The sequence below is a fragment of the Micromys minutus genome (genome assembly GCF_963924665.1).
Source record: "Micromys minutus genome assembly, chromosome: X".
NCBI lineage: Eukaryota > Metazoa > Chordata > Mammalia > Rodentia > Muridae > Micromys > Micromys minutus.
In genome coordinates this window covers 41,693,434-41,715,181 of record NC_137970.1, presented here as the reverse complement: position 1 = coordinate 41,715,181, position 21,748 = coordinate 41,693,434, and the positions used below count along the sequence as shown (strand labels likewise).

General features: G+C 40.5%; 1 protein-coding gene across 1 annotated transcript; it reads left to right on the top strand.

Annotated features, from left to right (window-relative positions):
• Positions 1-19,871: 19,871 nt before the first annotated feature.
• Positions 19,872-21,413, top strand: LOC308414894 (germ cell-less protein-like 1; the record flags this gene model as incomplete). The annotated part of the gene is made up of 1 exon (XM_080910075.1): positions 19,872-21,413. The coding sequence occupies one exon, from the start codon at positions 19,872-19,874 to the stop codon at positions 21,411-21,413; it is 1,542 nt and encodes a 513-aa protein (XP_080766201.1).
• Positions 21,414-21,748: the final 335 nt, after the last annotated feature.

The window sequence follows — 21,748 nt, the reverse complement described above, 5'->3', positions numbered from 1 at the left end:
GAAAGATTTGATAGAGACTAAATAAGGTTGCAATCTATAAGTATGGCAGAATATCATTCGGAGTCATTTTATTATTACAGTTTTTGACCAGTAATATTTGGTTTTACCCTAAGTTGCTGGGCTATCTATCTAGACTCTGGTTCTTGGTCACTCCTGCAGTGTCAGCAAGGGCTTTCATCTCATGGAGTGCACCTTAATAGACACAACTTTCAAAGTTCTTAATAACTAAGAGCAGACCTTGAGAACAAAGAATTCTAAACTATAGGAAGAAAGAGGTTAAAGCTAAGCTTGTTGCTACCATCTCTGACCAGCAGAAAAGGAGCGACTACAAAGCGTTCTTCTCAAAGCAGTTTATTCAGGAACCTTACAGCATGCCAGTGAAAAATCTTTCTCTGTCCCCTTCTGTCTCTCTTTCTGTTTCTCCTTCTGGTTCCCTTTCAGTTTCTCTTTCTCTTTCTCCCCACCCCCAATCGCAGTCCTATTGTCCTGATCTCGCATCATGGGTGCACCTGTGCTAATCTCAGGGGCAGGAGGAAGTTAGGTGCTAGTGCTGGAGTCCCAAGCATCATTTTGGGACTGCCACCACACCAGCTCTCCACATCTCCCCCTTCTTTATAATTTTGGCCGAGAGAGGGTCTGCCTTAGGTTGCCCCCTGTGGCAGTGCCCCTTACCCATCGTTGGGAGACGAACGGCATTGGTTTAATCCCTGTCTTAGGTTGGTGACACACCCAGGGAGTCTTACCCATCACTGACTACTTCTCTAGCATGCCAGGCCACACTTGAGGAGACTGCCCAGTCTCCACCACTGCAAAAGCCTGTACCATTAAGGCTTGAGTTCTGTGCTGTCGAAATTGTATACGACACATGCACCAGAATGCCAGGACGTTTATGAGGACCAAGCAAAGGGCTAATCCAGCTAGTCTAGCCCATTCTTTTAGCCTTGAGATGGTGGTAGTGATCCAAAATCCCTTTTAGGCCTAAATAAGGTCATAGCTGAGGGGGCCTGTACAGGCCAGGGAACAAACTGAGAAACAGTGGTCTCAAATCCCACAGACCCATTCCAAAGTAAGTTTGCATAACCCCAACCCCCTCTCAAATAGCATACTTAAAGCAGATAAATCTGTGCAACTACCATTAACACCACACAGCAACCATACATTCAAGGGATTGCTGGCAATTGCCTGAGCAGGACTTTGGTATGTCCAATTATATCCTGAAAATGATAATCATCTGAAAACATAACAATCCTGGAAACATTGATAGATGCCCCCATCACAGATACTCAGTCTTCACCACTGGGAGCATCAGCAGCATCAGGCTCATCCACAGGGTCATTGCTCTGCTCATCCTGGACCACTCTGGTAAACCTCTCTGGGACCCACAGAGTCTGTCGATGTTTCTGAGGAAACACACAAACAGACCCTCTCACCCAAAACAACAGTGGATTGGGACCCTGTCATTTGCCAGTCAGAACATCTTTCCACATAACCAGGCCTTTGGGAGAAACATCAGGATTGGTGTGACGCTCAGCAGCGACCCGCCCATGCTTGTCTTCATTTAAAAAATTTAAGGTAAAAAGAGCAATAGCCAGTCTCTCCCTAGGCAAAGAACCTGCGGAGGCAATTCCCCCCTTTTGTTTAACTAGACAGTCCTTGAGGGTGAGCACGCTCAATGATTCCTTGTCCTTGAGGATTATAGGGCAATCCGGGAGTTACTCGAATGCCCATCATTTTGTAGAAGGACACAAAAGAAGCAGAAGTATAGCCAGGCTCATTATCTGTTTTTAATTCTTTGGGCTGCCCCCAGGCGCTCCATGCTTCAAAGCAATGTGCAATTACATGACATTTCCCCTGTATGTAGAGATGCAAAAATGATCCCAGAGGCTGTATCAGTAGAAATATGGAGATATTTTAATTTTTCTAATTCAAGGAAATGAGTGACATCTATTTGCCAGAGGTGTAGAGGGCGCAACCCATGTGGGTTAACCCCAAACCCAATCTGGGGTAGCATAGTGGCACACTTCTGACATCCTTTTACAATATCCCGTGCCTCATCACACGTGATCTTAAAGCATGAGGACAGGGTCTTGGAATTAACATGGAACTGTGAATAAAATTTTTGAGCCAATGAAATAGGTGATGTATCGAAAAAAATCAGGCAAGCCCTAGTGGCTTTATCTGCAATATAATTTCTCTCTGCTAGGGGACCAGGTAAGTTAGTATGGGCATGGATATGCTGTACAAAAAAGGGCGACATTCTTTTCAAAATCAAGTCACACAAGGTGACAACGAGATGTCCAATAGTAGATTTTGAATTGACTTTACCCACTACTTCTAAGCAGAGCAACATGTTAACAACATACTGGCTATCAGAAATCAAATTAAAAGGACCTGGAAACAACTCAAATACCTTAATCACAATTTGCAGTTCAATAACTTGGGGTGATGCAGGGGGAAATTGTATGGTAACTGGAGAGGAACCTGCCACCACATATGCTCCTTGTCCTGTCTTGGAACCATCTGTAAAGATAAGTGGGGCATCTGGCAAAACATCCTTTGAAGTGATGGGAGGGAAAACTACAGGATGAGTGGTAATCAACTGTAGGATAGGATCCTTAGGGAAATGATTATCAACCTTGAAAACTGCACCTCAGAATAGCCCAGTCATCTATAGTAGATGACAATACTTCTAGTTGTTTCACATTATAAGGGATTATAAGATCCTTAGGTGGGATGCCAAACTACTGTATGCATTGTTGAATGCCTAGCAAAGCCAATTGTGCCACTGAAGTGGGATAATGCACAAGTGTCTTGGCCGGGGAAATCTTGGGATGTATCCAAAGCAAAGGAGCTCCTTGCCATAGAACTCCTGTAGGCTGTGCCTCTGTGGACAGAATACACAGCAAAATGGGTTGTGACTCATCGCAGCGTTTTAAGGCTGCAGTCTGGATGCCCTGCTCTACTAGTTGTAACACGGCTCGGGCAGCATCAATGAGTTGTCTGGGAGAATCAAGAGCAGAATCACCTGGCAGAAAATCATAGAGTAGTTGCAGCTGTCTATATATATGTCTGTTGGTCAGAGATAAATAGGGTTGAATCCATTGAATATCTCGTAATAATTTTTGAAAATTATTTAGTGTTTTTAACTTATCAGTATGAATTTGGATTTTCTGGGGAGTCACCGAATCTACAGTTATTTTGGTCCCCAAGTAGTTTACCACCATATCCTTCTGAACCTTTTCTGGAGCCACAACCAAATTCCATTTTTGTAGTTGAGATACTACATAGCTATATGCCTCATCAAGCATACCTTCCTTTGGGGCTGCAATAAGGATATCATTCATGTAATGATAACATTTCACCTTTGGAAAGGCCAATCTAACTTCTTTTAGGGCTGCATCAACATATAATTGACACATGGTGGGACTATTAGCCATACCTTGTGGCAAAACTGTCCATTCAAACCTCTTTTCCGGCTCATCATGATTTTGTGAGGGCACAGTAAAAGCAAATCTAACCATGTCTTCAGGATGTAAAGATATCGAGAAAAAGCAATCTTTAATATCTAGAACTATAAGAGGCTAATCTTGGGGCAAGGCAGAAGGCAATGGGAGCCCCCTCTGCACCAGCCCCATTATCACCATTTGTTTATTAATTTCTCTTAAATCCTGTAATAATCTCCACTTTCCTGATTTCTTTTTAGTAACAAATATGGGGGTATTCCATGGGGAAGTAGAAAGGCGTATATGGCCTTGAGTTAGTTGCTCCTGTACCAATTCCTGAGTGGCAATCAACTTTTCTGAGGGGAGTGGCCACTGAGGAACCCAGACTGGATCCTCAGTCCTCCATGTTATGGGTAACGCTTCCTCAGTGGCCCCTAGGAAAAACCCAGCCTGCCACGATCTGCTTTCTTGTGGACAGTTACAGGGGAGGCCTTGCCTTGTTGGGTGTGGCCCAGCCCTTTTCCAGGGACGTAACCCATGTCCTTCATTATCTCTCAGACTTATGAGCTATAACACCCTTCATTAGTCAGCACATAGCCCATCTCTCTCATTAAGTCATGGCCCCACAAAGATATTGGAACAGCCAACACATAGTGTTGGAAGTCACCAGAATGGCCTTCGTCATCCTTCCAGTGTAACATGCGAGAGTTCATTTCTGGCATCTGGGCGTATCCCAGCCCTCTTAAGGTCTGCTCTGACTGTTGTTTTGGCCACCCAGTAGGCCAGTCTCTAGTGCTAATTATGCTACGATCAGCACCTGTATCTAAAAGGCCCGATATGGACTTTCCATCAATTGTTAATTTCAGTAACGGCCAGGTGTCAAGATCAAGGGAGCAGAAAACATTAGAGGCGCTGGGGGACCCGAAGCCCTTACTTCCTCGCTCCTGATTATTGTCAGGAAATCTTGCAAGAAGGCTGGGCAGAAGGACCAATTGAGCCACTCTATCCCCTGGCGAAATCGCATACACGCCTCAAGGGGATGAGACCATAATTTTTACCTGCCCAGTATAACCTGGTTCTATCACCCCAGAATGGATTACCAATCCCTGCATCGTGACAGAACTCCTCCCCAAAATTAATCCCACAGTATCAAGTAAAGGGACCTTAAACTCTGTATCCACTAAATGAGTTCCCATTTGGGGGTTTAATATGAGTCTGGTGGTGGAACAGAGGTCAAGTCATGCACTGCCTTTGGTTGCTTGCCTGGCCAGCCCCAGTGCACCGGAGTGTTCAGGTTTGGCCATCCTTCCAACATTGCCCCATATATTTGAGGGCCCTAGGGTCAGGGCCCCGCCTCCAGTTTTTTGGTTGGACACCAGGGTTCAAGGGCTGCCCATGGATGTCCTTCATTGAATGGCACTCATTGGCCCAGTGATTCCCCTTTCTGCACTGCGGGCACAGCCCAGGCGCCCCCTGTTGGTGAGTGTGTTGCCTGTCACTTCCACCTCACTGTGGGCATTGATGCTTCATGTGGCCAGGCTGTCCACATGCAAAACAAGTCCCACACTTTTGACCATTTCTTCCTTGTGACATCTGCATAACTGCAGCTGCTAGGCCTGCATTAGTTAGCGGCCCTCCCAGGTCCCTGCACAACTTCATCCAGGATTCTAAGCCTTTGCTCTTGTATGGGGTGATCGCTTGCCTACACTCCTTAGTACACTGTTCAAATATGAGCTGTTTCAGTAGAGGCATGGCAGTATCGGGATCTCCAAAAACACGTCCCCCTCTCCCCCCTCCCCAGCTTCCATCATCCTTGCCACAAATTCTGCAAATGGCTCTGTAGGTCCTTGGAGAATCTTAGTCAGATTTCCACTTACTTCCTCTCTATTTGGGGGGGATTTCCAAGCTCTAGTGCCTAGGATATTGATCTGATCATATACCTGAGGTGGATAATTAGTCTGAGTTGCTGCAAATCTTCCTTATCCCATCAGCATGTCCTGATCCCAGACGGACTGACCATTGTGAGCATTAAAAATGTCCTGCTCCACGGCAAATTCAATATAGTATGCCTTCCGATCTAAATATTGACCAGAGGTCAGGCAAGCATGAGCCAAACTTTGCCAGTCACTAGGGGTCATGCAATACTGGTGTAAGTGTTCTAATTGCACCACAACATACGCATCACTAACTCCATAGGTGTGCACTCCCTTGGCTAGCCTCTGAATGATTCTCCAGTCTAGCGGCTCATGGTAGCGATTACTCTACACATCCTGAAATACAGGAAAGCACTGGGCTTGTAGCTCTCTCCAAGTTTCAGGGTGCAAACTGTGCCCTTCTCCTCCACCTGGGGCATAAGGAGACAGAGTTGGCGGCCCCGGAGCTGACGGTTCAACCTATACTTTCATTTTCTCCAAACTGTTGGCTATGCTCTCTAGATCGTCTTCCGACATTTCTCCCTCACTAGACACTTCTCCCGCCTCTGAATTCTGGGAGCGCTCTTCCCTAACCTGATTCAGATCCTCATTTTCCTTCTCTAGCTCCGCACTACACCGTTCCTCATCTCCTATACAGTTCTTCACCAATTTCCATACTGGCAGCACTTCTTTAGCTAGTACCCCTTGCTCTTCAGCAAACCACAAATCCTTTCCTAATTTTTTTCCAACTAGACATTGTAAGATGTCCAGATACCGGGAACCAGGGAGCTACCTGGTCCACTGCTTTTAAAAAATTCTCTATAGTCTCCTTTCTTAGCCCGATTCCTTTCACTTTCAAGCAAATCCTTCAGAGCTTGGCGAACTGTCTGAACTGATGTTGTGTTTCCCATAGTGCTGGGTGCAACTTGTCCCTGTGCCAGGAACTTTATCGTCTCAAACTGAGAGCTTTCCTCATCCCCTTTACCGGGGAGCTTTATAGTCTTAAACCGAGAACTTTCCTAGTCCCCTTTACCAGGGAGCTTTATAGTCTCAAACCGAGGAGTTTCACTGTACGGGCCACCACTTGTCGCTACCATCTCCGACCAGCAGAAAAGGAGCGACTACACAGTGTTTTTCTCAAAGCAGTTTATTCAGGAACCTTACAGCATGCCAGTGAAAATCTTTCTCTGTCCCCTTCTGTCTCTCTTTCTGTTTCTCCTTCTGGTTCCCTTTCAGTTTCTCTTTCTCTTTATCCCCACCCCCAATCGCAGTCCTATTGTCCTGATCTCGCATCATGTGTGCACCTGTGCTAATCTCAGGGGCAGGAGGAAGTTAGGTGCTAGTGCTGGAGTCCCAAGCATCATCTTGGGACTGCCACCACACCAGCTCTCCACATAAGCTCAATGCATTTCCACAGGGACTGCCTCTTTCTTGTCCTGCTTAAGAACTCCTGGAGTTTTCTCTAATAATGACAGCCAGGTTCACTCAACAAAAAACTAGCTTAGTCTTTGGTTGAATAGAATTCTTTCCTATTATCATCATGATGAGCTAGGACATTTCAATCAGGAGTTCACAAAGCCATCAGGTTATAAATTTCAACAGGACCATGCACAGTCTGAAAATTAGGGATAATTTGAAAAAAAGAGTGTTCCTATTTCCTTCCTGAAGGAAAGCCAACCTCCCCTCAATGACCTCACACTCAAGTCAAATGGAAAAATAAAAAATCCTCCAGATCGTTTTTGCTCCTAAATTTTGGGGCCCTACTAGAAGCAACCTCACTTCCAACATCAATGCGCGTTAAATAAGGACACTGTGTTTTGAACTTTGGACAATTTAAGGCTTTTTGAGACTCCAAAAGTATTTTTGACAATAAGTCCTTTGAGCCTTACTGGTTTAAAGCCTGGGACCTCAAAGTCATACCTTGTACACTCTCACTTAGAACTACATCACCCAAAGTACTCCTCCTGAAGTCTGGAATACTTTTATTGTTGTGTGCAAAATCTCAGCTATGCTGTCATAACTAGATATAAAAACTTTAGCAATAGTTTTGAAGATCTCAATATCCTTTAAAGCCTAAAGCATGGGAAGCCTTAGAGTTTCTTGTTGATACATTCCTACCTACTAGGTTACTTTACCAATGTAAATATCCAATATCCCCATCTTAGCAAATAAGATGAATCCCGGGGAATAGCCTGAGGTCTATAAATTAGGCTGTGATCCTGATCTAACCCAAAGTTATTAATTTTTATATCCATTTTGGACAGATGACCACCAAGAACAGGAGCAGCATTGTAGTGGAACTAGTTGCATCTAGAAGACAAGCCCCCCCTCCCCTCCGTGTGTGTGTGTGTGTGTGTGTGTGTGTGTGTGTGTGTGTGTGTGTATTTCATAGCCAGACAAGTAGACCATGACACTTCTATTTAACTTATGTTTGATTTTATGAAAGCCCATAGCTGAATTTTTAAAGAGATTTTAGATTTTTAGAGATTGAATTTTAGAGTGTCTGAATTTGTAATACTGTGTGAATGAATTTTTACATTTGTAAAATATTTTATATTGTGGTGTTGTTAATGTCTTATCTTGGAGATGAACAAGATCAGAAATGTTTTCATTTGATGGTGATATGTTTGTTCATCAAGTAGACAAAGAGTTGATTGTTTTGTATAATTTTGTGTCAACTTGACACAGGATATTTATTTGAAAATCTCAAATAGTAATAAATGCTCCATAGACCTAGTATAAAACAGACGGGTTACTTAGTGGAATAGAATTGAAAACCCAGAAATAAACCCACACACCTATGGACACTTGAGTTTCGACAAAAGTGACTCAAACTGAAACTCCTAGCAGCAAGGAATATAGAGCCTGAAGTGGCCATCTACATGGCAAGATCTAGGCAGGCATGGTGCAGGCAGAGCTGAGAGTTCTACATTTTCATCTGAAGGCTGCAAGGAGACTACTGACTTCCAGGAAGCTAGAATGAGGGGCTTAAAGCCCACACCCACAGAAACACATCTATTTAAACAGAGGGACACCTTCTATAGTGCCACTCCCTGGGCCAAGCATATAAAAACCATCACAGGGTGGAAGGAGTATAGGATTCAGAACAAATAGTTTCTCATAGAAATTACATAAGACTTTCACAATGGCAAGATCAATATATATATTGTAACGTGAGAAATATCACAGGCCCACTCCTAGACAAAATACTACAGGCAATAAAAGCCTGCTGAAAGAGAAAGAATTAAGCTCTCTCAGGGATAAGATTCCTAATTTGTTGTCCAGTACAAGACGGTCAGTGCTGAAACTGTAGGCATACCATCAACAAAAGAAACTTAGCATACTATATTTATATGTGTGTACATATTTATGCATGCATATATAGATATATAGATATATAGATTTATGACTACCAATTTGAGAGTGAGCTATAGGGAACATGGAAGAAACTGGAGTTGAAGAAGGGCTGGAGGAGAGAAACATAAAGGGTGAAGTAAAGTAATAATATTTTAATTAAAATGTATAAAAATAACAATTTAAACATAGAGAGACAGACACAAATTGACAACAATACAAAGTGACAACTCTCCAATCCTGAAAAGCACTCCTGGTGTTGTCTTGCATTTTGTTTATGCCTATAAATAAGGTTCAGAAACAGAGGCACTAATGTCCTGCTTGTAAAAATATGATTTTTCTACAGTTACAGATGTTAATATTTCAGTGGTGAAATGAGAGCCCTAGACCAGCCATGCATTTCTCTCAGGTTGCAATGCCACTAATCACTTCTTTTTATGTTACCCATGGCTTGCTGTGCTCTAGCTACTTCTCCTTTCCTCTTTTGTATATATATCAGGTTTGACAGTTTCATATTATTGTCTGTGTCGTTTCCAATGGAGACTAGGAAATTAACATAAATTGCTAAAGTGTCTTAGGATATGTGTGTTGGGTTCAACGTGGAGGCAGGTTGATCACTTTGAATTTTTAATGTATTACGGTGAAGGCTTGGGCCAGGCACCCTGAAGTTTATGTTCAGTGATGGTAAAAAAGATACATTTTCTCTTTTTTATTGAAAATATTCTTTTTTCATGCATCTTTCCCCTATTAAGGTGCCTATCTTTTAAAAGGTTGTGCAGCTTGCAGCTTTCAAGTTTTTAACCTCTAGAAGTCAATACTGAATTTGGACACTAGAGGGCGTGTGTAGACCAGGTTTGCTGAAGGTGGTTTTTGTTGTTTGTTTTATTTTTTAGCTTTGCTGTGATCATTTACACTTAAATGATTCTCAAACTGTTTTGCTGAGGTGAGGGATGATCATGATACTTTTTACAAAAGGATTGGTAGAGCAAATTTCTTGAAGCATAGATTATTTCAATAGGAGCAGTCAAATTTTCATTTCCTCTGGTTCAAAAAGAAAACCCAGACCAGTGATTCGCAACCTTCCTAATGCTGTGACCCTTTAATACAGTTCCGCATGTTGTGGTGACCACATCCATAAAATTATTTCATTGCTATTTCAGAACTGTAATTTTGCTACTGTTATAAATAGTAATGTAAATATATCATATGCAGGATATCTGATCTTTGACCCCTGTGGGAAAAGTCATTTGACCTCCAAAGGGATCAAGAACCACAGGTTGAGAACCACCAATCTAGAACTAGCTGTTACTAACAACCTCATTTTCCTTCAGCTAGCTTCTGATACATTAGCACTGCAATATTTCCAATACCTTAAGAGGGAATATTTTTCTTACAATGATGGGGATGCTAGGACTGCTGCAATCTCACTGCTTTAAGTAAGGAAAGTATGTGACTGGAGAGATTTTTTCCCTGCACAGAAAGGTTGGATAGGGCTGGAAGACTGGTATTAGAGCCATTCCTACACATTGCTTACTACTTCTTTGTTGTCAAAGGAGTAACCACTGACTCAGTTTTAAGTTCTGAAAGGGTGGGCATAATTTTGCCACAGAATTATGTTTCTTTTGTTCCAGAGGGATGGTGGTAGGGTCATGAATGATGAATAAATGCTTCTACACCTCCATTTGGAGATGTGAAGACTCTTTTATTTCCTACTTAATTTGTTCTTTGGACTTTTGTTTACTCATGAACATGTTTAATTTCCATGTAGTTTGAACTGTCTGAAATTTCTCCTAACATTGATTTCTATCTTCATATTGCTGTGGAAAGAATATATACCACATATAATTTAAGTCTTTATTATTAATTCTTTTCTGAGCAGTATAGAATCTATCCTGGTAATGTTGCATGTGTAGTTGGAAAGAATGTTCTGTGTAACCTTAAGGTCCACTGTGTATATAATTTTGCTTAAGTTTGTCATCATGCCATGTTTCTGTTTATATGACTTTTCTATTGCTAATGATGGAAATTTAGCATTGCTTTACTGTTATTTCATTCTGATCAATTTCTCCCTCTGGCTCACAACCATCTGTGATGCAGACAGGTACAATATGCTCATATACATAAAGTAAATAAATAAATCTTTAAAAAAGGATTAGATAATTTCTTTATAATTATTATTGTTTCTTTTCAAATAATTCTTTGGAAAACATATGTGAAACTCTATTCTTTAAACAATTCCCACAAAATGTAAGTTGTTGGTATCAGAATTTCCATCTTTGTATCTCATGTACTTACTAACAAAATATTATACATTATTATATTGATATAGTTGTCACTTAAATTTATATGACCTAGTAATTATTTATGCACAACCATAACAGAACCTGTACACTCTAAAATTAACTATAATCTTACTTGTACAGTGAGTGAGTTTTATAGTTTCATGTGCTTTTATGTTGGAGTATTTTACTCCTTTCAAAATAGAGTATTCTCTTTGATATTTGTGATTAGAAAGTTTTAAATGTGAGGAAGTCTGACTGTTTGATCTATGTGTGAATGCCTTTACCCCCAAGTTTCTTTTCCTTTCTATACTGTTAAACATACTAATTATAATTAATGATTTGCACAAAATAATGTTTTATTTTGTTCATTTCATACATTCATAACATGTTTCATTCATTCATATATACAATTACCTTAGCTTGTTAGCTTCAGTCGTACTGGTGTCCTCTTCCCAAATGTTCTCCCTCCTACTTTCATGTCTGTTTTAGAGTCTAATTTCCATATTCGAGAAAAGTTGAATATCTGTCTTTGAGTCTGGATTGTTTTGCTTAACATAGTGCATAGATATGCTGCCTCTCTTCTGGGACTTTTCTGAGCTTGGATTCTGTGCCCCATGTATGGTTCACCAAATGTTACCATGGGCTTTTCTAAACAGCCTCTTTGTTTCCAGAAATATGATTCTGAGACTTAATATTTGATGAATAGATGCCTAGGCCAAAAGCTTTGGCTTGCTCTGTGACTAGCTCATAACTTTATCCCGTTTATTCTATTCTAAGTCCTGCCACATGGTTAGCTACCTCTCCTCAGTTTGATGTGACCATTTCCTTTCGTTTTCCAGGCAAATCTTCTGTGCCTGACTATGTCCCAGAATACTACATCTTTCTGCTGGATGTCCCACCTTTAATCCTGCTTCAGCTAATTAGCCATAGGCTTTTTATTGACAGGTGATGCCTAAGAGATTCTCTCTACAATAGTGATCTCTTCCAACCATTTTCTTAAAAATAAAATAATATTCTTTATGGGTGAAGAATACATTGTTTATCTATATATCACATACTTTAATCATTTGTTCTTGGCAACCTCTGCTTTTACAACTTATTTAATGAAGTGGAAACTTAAGGGTTCTTTGGAAAGTCAGTTGCTTTAGATGGTGTTTTGCTGGGGCAAATATATGAAGGAGTGTTTTCCTGAAGTGGACACAGGTGAAAGGCTAAGGCAGACTTGTGAAGGAAGGTTTAGCTGAAGCAGGTGAAAGAATGTTCGGCTAAAGCAAACATGCAAAAGGATAGATGATGAAGGATTCTTCGCTAACGTCATGCATGTATTGGTCCACCTTACACTGCATAGTTGGGCTCAATTTGTCAGGACTCCATAGGGAGAAATGCATCAAAAATCTTCTGTCCCCGCAGTCTCACTATACAGATGTTGCTCCAGTGTGGAGCCGAGCGCACAGACTCTATCACAGGGTCTGCAAGCCGTACTCTCCATACGGTTCCTTTCCCAGGCAGTTCAGTCTGCCCACCATACTTCTGTCCCGGGTGGATATGACTGCCTGTCCTGTTCCTTTCCACTACTGCCCGGCAGAAACATCACTCCAAATCCTGATGGCTTTTCATGGTAGGTTTATATATATATTAAATTCTCAATCCACAAACTCTCTACACAACATGGTTATATCCAATAGACAAAGATACAAACTGCCCTTTTATATGAGATAAAAGACCTATAGAATCCCTTAAAATATTCATATCTACCTATCACTAATTAAGTCCACCTGGATCCAGCTCATCCTTCTCAAGCTCCATCTTGATTTCTCCTTTTCTCCCTGACCCCTCTTCCGTTTTTTCTACCTTTTCTCTGCCACCTATGTTTCCACTGTCCAATCTTGTGTCACCTTAACATCAATCTACAGTGATGTGCTGCAGTCTCCACGGCTGCAGACTCAGGCTGATTGGCAGAGTGATGCCAGCTGAGACAGACAACGTGCTAAGGCAAGACACGTGTTGAGGCAAAACATGTGGAGGATATATTATGTTTGGAGGGAGTATAAACAGAACTCAATGGTCAGCAACAGGGGCTGAGGTAGGCTTGCTGATAGAGCTAGCCGTACAAGGCTTGTTGGTTTTTCCGAACGAGACACAGCAGAGAAATTCTGAAGTCCCTACTACTCCCTCCTTCTAACAAGTGCTGAGGCTGAGGCCTGGGTGTCTCTGCTAGTTCATACCACTGCTGCTGATTCATGTTTGCTGTCCTGACCCTATTGAACTATACTGCTGGTGCATCTGTAAAATATTTTGCTAGTGGATCGAGCTGCTGCTGCTGACCTGTAAAGTGAACTGGTAAGATGAGAGTTGCTCTAAAGACAGGTTCACTTTCCCCGTATCCTTTCTTTTCCACTACCTGTGATGGGTGGTGGGCTACAAGGGAAGTTAAAATGTTTAAGAACCATCATTAAAAATAGGTTTTTAAAAATTAAGTTCTTATGACTAATATTGCAATAATCTATGTGTGGAAATATTTTTAAAGGATTTATGTATTTATTTTATGTATGTGAATACACTGTAGCTGTCTTCAGACACACCAGAAGAGGGCATCAGATCCCATTACAGATGGTTATGAGCCACCATGTGGTTGCTGGGAATTGAACTCAGGACCTCTGGAAGAGCAGTCAGTGCTCTTAACCCTTGAGCCATCTCTCCAGCCCGAGAATAGTTATTGTATTCTGAAGATTATGCCTTCAGTTGCATATACAGGAATATAATATCTGAGGTATATGGGAGTTCTGCTTTGCATTTTGAGGAACTTCCATACTGATTTTCTAAGCAGTGGGACTAATTTACATTGTTACCATCAGTGAATAAGCTTTCTTCCTCTGCACCCATTATCTCTTCAGCACCATTTTATGAAGTTTTGTTTTTCTTGGTGATAGCCTTTTTGATTGATATGAGATAGACTGACTATTTTGTTTCTATTTGCATCATTCTATGACTACTCATTTTTTATTTACTTATTGGCCATTTTGAGTAATTCTTGTCATATACTGATTGGATTATTATTTTGGCATTTCATTTTTGAACCATTTATTTTTTATGGGTATTAATACCCCACCAAGTAAATTTCTGGTAAAAAAAAAATCTCCAGTTCTTTACCATTACTCTGATGGTTGTTTCCTTAGCTGTGCAGTTTTCATTTCAGCAACCCCATTTGCCATTACTACTGTTAGGTCCTGAGCAATTTAGAAGTTGTTCATTCTGTCTTCAAGAGTTTTTCTTATTTTTTTTTATCAAGTTGATTCTAAGTTCCACCTCTTACATTAAGGCATTTGATCTTTTTAAACTTATTTTTACCCTTTACTTCTGAATAACGTTCATTCTAGGAATAGCTTCTCTGTGAGATTTTCATTTTCTATCAGGGCTTTAAATAGCTCACATTCCTCTGGCCTGAAAGATTCCTTCTGCATATTATGCTAAAATCCTTTAAAAAGAGTGTTCGTGCGTGCGTGTGTGTGTGTGTGTGTGTGTGTGTGTGTGTGTGTGCGCGCATGTGCGCACATGCCAGTTTTCTTGTTTACTTCAAATTCAGTTCCATAAATCATGAGTTTATAATAATACAGTGGGCAATGTTATGTTCTTTTTTCTGTTAAAAGAAAAACAGTTGGCATATGAAGTAATGGATTGTACTGTAAGGTTTGTGCTATATGCTTTGTGTTATTATTTAATTTCCTTATAATTGGCTGTATATATTTTTCCTCAGGTTCTCCATATGTCCTTATGTAACCTTTTAGTCTTTGCTCTCCTAGATAACTTCTGAAACTATCATAATGTTTTCTTGTTATTGTTCATTGGTGCTACATAAGTCACTTAGACTATGTATACTTTTATTTTTTTAACCTTTCACTCCTTTGACAAGGTAATTTCAAACTCCTGCCTTTGAGCTCATTCATCTATTTTTATCTGTATGAATGAGTCTGCTATCAGAGTTTCCATGGCTTCTAAAGTTTAGCCATTGTCTTTTACCACACCAACTGTTTCTGGTTTTGTTTGTTTGTTTTATAAATATAGTTTTCATAGCATTTGTTCTTGTTATTTTCATTTTGCTTATATATTGTTCATCTGATAGTCTATATTCTTTTGTATTTCTCCAATTTTTCTTAAAGAATTATTTGCAATCAATTACCAGATAGTACATCTTTAGGGTTATGTACCGATGCTTTGTCCTGTTTCCTGGTGTTAGGATTGCCTGCTCATTCATGATTACTGTGGTCTTACCTTGGTTAGTGCAAATGTGGAAAAGTGGGTACCTCTTCTAGTCTTCAGAGACTATTGCTTCCTCTTAGAGCAAGTCATTTGTCAGAACAGATTGTCAGACAAAAAGTTAAGGGCTTATAACTTGAGTGTTTGGGTGAAATGATTTAGGTTTTGAGTCACTATACAGTTAATCATGGTATATAGATACACAAGGAACATCTAGAATTTGATTCGGTTGGGATTGGCCTGTCACTCGGGTATGCTGGAGTAAGCATATTAGTGATTGGGATGAAAACAAGATGTAAAACTCTGTCCTACGGCCCCTAGTAGCCTGAGGTGTTCCCCTACTGATTGATCTAGGGACCTCAACACAAGCCCAATCTGAATTTATGACTTCAACATAGAAAAGAATTTCAGGACAAGTCAGTTTATGACCTAGAGTTGGGATTTGATAAAGACATTTTAATATAGACCTTAAGCCTGATTCGTTTTTTTTACTTTAACACAGTGTTTCTTAACCTGTGGGTTGCAACCCCTCTGGTAAACCTGTCTCCAAAAATATTTACATTACAGTTCATAACATTATCAAAATTACAGTTATGAAGTAGCAACAAAGTAATGTTACGGTTGTGGTCACCATGTCATGAGGAAGCGGATTAAACAGTTGCAGAATTAGGAAGGTTGAAAACGACTGCTTTCACATAAAATATCCATATTAAAAGGATATGGTGACAGCAATGTTAATTGTGCTAGAATCTTGCTTCTCAGCTAGTAAGAAGACTTTACCAGAGTCCACAGGGAGGGTCCCCTTTCTCTTGCAATGTCCCCATAATTTCTCAAGAGTATATGCTTCATCTTCTAGAATGTGGGCCTGTGGGTAACAGCCTGGATGCTGGTCTCAAAGCATAAGACTGGTAGCAAAAATGTCTAGATTGAGGATCATGTGGGTCACAGGATTGCTTTTGAACTGGGAGAATGTAGAACCTGTTTGATGTTGGGTGAAATCTGCAACTTAACTCTGTAGTCATCCTGAATCCTAGGTCTACAGGTTAGGGCCTGGCACTAGGCATCCTAGGAGGGGCTGTTTCTGCAGTCTATTATAAGGTAAGTAGCTTACTTCTATTCGGCTTATAGAAGATATCTCTTTTTGTGGTCCATAACTTTACGTTAGAGGAGGAGTTAATAGGCAATGTGAACGGTTAGTTTCTGCCTTTTGAATGGGACTTTATTTTATTTGCACCATACACATCTGATATAATGTCTCACTTGTATTTCTTAGTTTTTTTTTTTTTTTCTGTGAATTCAATTTGTTTGGTTATCTGAATTTCTCTAGTTCTGAGTCAGGGAACAAGCAATTTGATGATCAGAAGAAATCCTGTGAACATCTTTCTGGAGGCTAGGTGAAGAGATCAGGGACAAGAGGGGATCCCAAGAAACAAAGAGACTGCCACACCTACATCTCCTGATTCTGGCCTGAGATACACAAGTAAATGTTCTGCCTGGGAATTTCAATTCTAAGTGTTCTGCCTTGAGCTTCAAATGCAAAAGTTCTTAATCCGGTCAGTTTCCTGAGTATAGGGTCAGAGTCAGATTTCTGCCTTGACCAGCTTGTGATTGTCCTGGTGAAGTAAGAATTCCTGGTGCCAAAATGCTCTCAATAGGTATATATAAACTTTTCCTGATTAATTGATCCCTTAATTAGGATGAGTTTTCCTTCTTTGTCTCTTCTGATTAGTTTTAATTTGAAGTCTGTTCTGTCAGATATTAGGATGGAATGCCCACTTGCTTCCTGGTTCCAATTTCTTGGAATACTTTTTTTCACTCTGTCACTTTAAGGTGGTGCCTCTCATAAAAGCTAATATGTGTTACTTGTTAACAATAGATAGATGGATTTTGCTTCTTAGTCCATTCATTTAGCTTGTGTATTTTGATTGGAGAGCTGAGGTCATTAATATAGAAAAGTATGTGATGATTATAGTCATTTTGTGTGTTTGTGTTCTCAGTTGCAATTTGCTTTTCATGAAATTATGGCTTCATTTATTTTCTCCCTGGAGTTGCTTGCCTGTGCTTATTCTTCTCTTCAGTTTTAAGTGCTTCTTTAAGTATTCTGCTTAGCAAATTTTTATCAAATAAAAATTTTAAAAAGTTTTTTGGATTATAGAATTTTTTCTTTTCTCCAACTATTTAAGATAGTTTTGCTGGGTGTAATAGTATAGGTTGGCAGCCATGGTGTTTTAGGACTTCAAATGCATTGCTCCAGGCTCTTCTGTTTTTCATGACTTCTACTGAGAAATCAGCTGTTGTCCAACTTAGTCAGGAAAGGTGGTTAAAACAGAAAGAGGGTTTGAGAGCCTTGTCTAGAGCTAGGCCTGAGGTTTGCAGATTGTGAAGGGTTGGGGGAAAAGAGAGGAAGGGGATAAAGGGAAGAAATGACTCACCCAGGAAGGGTGGCTCACACCTTAATGGTAATTTTAGGATACCAAATTCTCCATGTTTTTCACAAGAGCTAAGTCCCAGGTGTCATAAGGGAACCCAATGGACTAATCAATTCAAATCTAAATTTGATAAAGATGAACAACCTGTCACCTTCATGTCCATGGCAACATGAAATAATGCTAGGACCCTGTGATGTTGGTTGTTGGTTGATTGCTGTTGATTGCAGTTTGTTAAGTAGTTGTGCTCAAAGAAAAAAGAACAAATTAAGTATTCTGGTGGTGAATATCAAACTTTCCCCAAGGAACTTGATGCCCCAAATCAACAGGAAGTAGTCTAAGGATGATGTGTTACCATCCAAGGATTGATGAAGGGAGAACACAGACTCAAATAGTATGCAAAAGCAAAGAACATTTATTCTGCAGAAATTACCTGCATGCAGAATCAATCATTTATCAAAAATGGCAACCCCAAACAAAGGTGTGCAAGACAAGGGGAATTTTAGCTACAGTTAGGTAATCTAAAACTTCACTGGTGAATGCCCAGGAAGTTACATATGCCAGTTTCTGATTGGCTGCTGTATTAGAATTACCATATTTTGTGAGGTTTTGAAGAAATTCAAGGATCAGACTTGGCTATGATCTTACAGAGCCATCAATGATTAACAGCACATTGTCTAAATATGCTACCTTGGTTCAAGGTTTTTATTTCTTAGGGGACCTCCCAGATGTCACCCTCTTTCATTTCTCTTTTTTTTTTTCTTCTTTCTAGTGTTAGGAGTTTGAAAGTGTAGGAAGAAGGTGGAGACAGGTGGAAGAAAGAAGAACCCACAAAGTAGCAAATTCTAGCTACTCTTCCTATTTCAATTATTTCATTGTATTTTCATATTTAATTTTTTTACTCTTAATTTGTTATGACAACAAAACCAAGTACCTTGTGGTGCACATCAAATACAATTATTCTTCTACTGAGTTACATTTCAAGCCCTTATTTCAGTCATTAAAAAAAAAAAACTTGTCAGTCCAGTATCACCAATGCAATTTATAATCATTATGTGATAAATATAACTCTAAAGAATAAGGACATTTTCAGATATTCAAAATTTACTACACATTTATACTGGTTGTTTTTATCTTATGTCCTGCATCTTAATATTCTGCTCCTTTGTCTTATACCAAGTTTGATAGTTGAACTTTACCAAAATATGCAGTGATATAATTGTCTTGGATTCTAATCTGGTATACAAACCATATCAATGTGGAAAGTTTAAACCAAACGTTCTCCTATGCTGTTTTACTTCCCCAAACTAAAGCTATTTGTTTACTAATTTAGTAATTCCTATCTTCCTTTACATAAATTTAATGCTTCTGTTGTTCAATAGGGGAAAATTGTATGTGTGGTCAATGTATTAAGGAAAGGTAAACATACTTCTGTCTAGGCTTTATCTATGCATTTATCTAACACATGAAAACAATTAGAAAACATATAAAGGCAAATATCTGCCTCTGGGAAGGTAGCCATACCTTAGATTACTAACTTGTAAGCCTCAGAGCTTAATTATGCTCAATCATTTAAATTTTGACTAGTTGATCTTTCCAGCACTTTAAGACTTTTTTTCTGATATTTACTGTTTAGGTTTCTGGGGGAAATGTTTGTGTTGTCTGCAAACAGATGACTTTGATTCACACTGAGATGGTTTTAAAACATTGTATAACTGGAAACATTATTTTAGCAAATTAGTTTTAAAATAAAGTGGGACATAGGGCAAATATTCTCTGCTGATGAGGTAGTTGCAGATGTTACAAAGTATGTGAAGTAATTTGGAGGACAAAGATGGAAGCAAGGTGTAATTTCCGATAAAGAAATTATCACTTAAAATTTTAGATGAGTAATGTTACTTGTGTTAATGAACATAATCAGAAAGGTCCATGTAAAAAGGTATGGATGCACCATCAGTCTGAGCCCAAGAACAGAATGTTTTAGAAGGTGCAATGTATGGTCCTCCAAGGTAGATGGCGCTATTGTGCAAATAAATTGGTGGTTTGGCGGATTGGCTCATCTTCGCCGCCATTTTAACAGCGAGGCTGAAGCAGGACAGACGCTTTTCCTGTTCAGCCGCCGCAGTCCGGCTTGAGGCTTGAGTCTTTGGCCTCTACGTCTGACACAAAAGTTCACATTTTCACCCTTCAGACGAAGCCATGGGAGTTTTAAGCAGTATACTGCGGGCCAGAAGAAATCCCGACGAACATCAACCTGTTAGAGAAGGTTCCGTAAGAGAAGAGGCAGTGGAAGCCGGAGTGGTAGCGGGACCGGCGGTTATTCAAGAGCAGGCAAGTGAACAGCCGGGGGTTTCCACTAGTCTGACAGGCCATAAGCGGAAGGCCAGCAGCCCTGGACAATCATTAGCAAAAGTTCCGCGTAAGGAACTGGGAACTTCCAGAGGCATTTATGAGTCACTTTTCCTGAGGGGTGAGAATAGTGATGTAAAGATCTGTGCGTTTCAGGCGGAGTGGTGCTTACACAGGTCCTACCTATGCCGTTCTGGCTACTTTTCTAGCATGTTCTGTGGTGCCTGGCTGGAGACAAATCTGGATACAATACAGATGCAAATGCCTGACGAAAATATTGACCGTGAGGCTTTCCATGAGGTTTTGGGCTTCTTGTACAGTAGAAGAATTGTAATTTCTCCATGCCGAGTCATTGCCATTTTGGCCACAGCCAGTATGCTGCAATTGGATGAGTTAATTCAGCAGTGTGAGGATATGATGAGGGCCTCAGTCAGTACCGAGACTGTGTGCAGCTACTACTACTCTGCTGAGGATTACGGTCTCCAGAGAATCAGATTTATTTGCCGCCAGTGGCTCTTGGATAACCTGATGGCTCGGCAAAATGATAAACTATTGTTAGAAATCAATCTGGATCTCATGAAAGAGATCATTGCCTCTTCAGACCTTTTGGTGATCGGAGTGGAGATGGATGTGTACACAACACTGAAAAAGTGGATGTACCTGCAGCTGGAAGCCCCCACATGCTCAGGATCACCAACAGCACGATTGCCTGCAGAGCTGTGCTTTGCCAAGTTCAGAAGCGGGTCAGATACTAGCCCTTTTCTGGACAGTGATCAGGGGAGAGCCTTTGTGCCCGTGTTCCAGCAGCTAAGGCTTCCCTACATCATCTGTGACCTGCCTTCCGCACATGTTATTGACCGTGATGGACTGATCCCTGCAACATGGTTGACCCCAGTATACAAAGAGCAATGGCTGGCACTTCTTCGGGCAGAGCAGTCCAGGGAACTTGGGCCAATGACTATCTATGTGTCTGACATCCGTGGAAACAGCATGAGGTGTGGAGGCCAACTTTTCGCAGATGAGCAATGTTGCTGGACCTGGTCTGGTTTCAACTTTGGCTGGGACTTGGTAGTATGCTATACCAACAGGCGCATTGTATTCCGTCGCAGTGCACTGAATAAATCCTGTGGCCTTGGTGTCAGCTTACTCTGGCAGAGAAAAGTTGCCTTCCGTCTGCGAGTGATCTCATTGGACAGTACTGGAAAAGCTCTTCTCAGGAGAGAGACTGAATATACTGTTCTTTCTCTGAGAAAGGATCAAGAACTAGAAGTGGTGAACCTACAAAACCAAGACCTAACTTTCCCCATCTATGTGGCATGTAACTTTCTCTACCTTCCTGGAGAGAGTGGCTCTGGGCCAAGTGGGGAATCAAGGAGAATTCCAATGAGCTAAGAAGCTCTTCCATGAGGTCAAGGGTTGGCAACATCTTGAAGATTCCACCTGCCTCTATGAAACTAACCAGACTTGGTCATCCCTGATGATCTACTTTGCAGGTGTGTTTTTTGAAGAAAAGCCCTTAAAGTTTGAGACTATCTTGGACTGTATGAGAAGTTTCTCCAAACTATCAAAACATAATTGTACAGTTACTGTGGCAAGGTATCCTGGATTACCATCTATCAACATCTACATAATTTCTAAGAACACTGGAACAACCGAGAACAGGAAACCGTGAGCCTACTTAACCTACTGCTTAGTGAAACGTTTTAAAAATCACTTCATATAGTTTG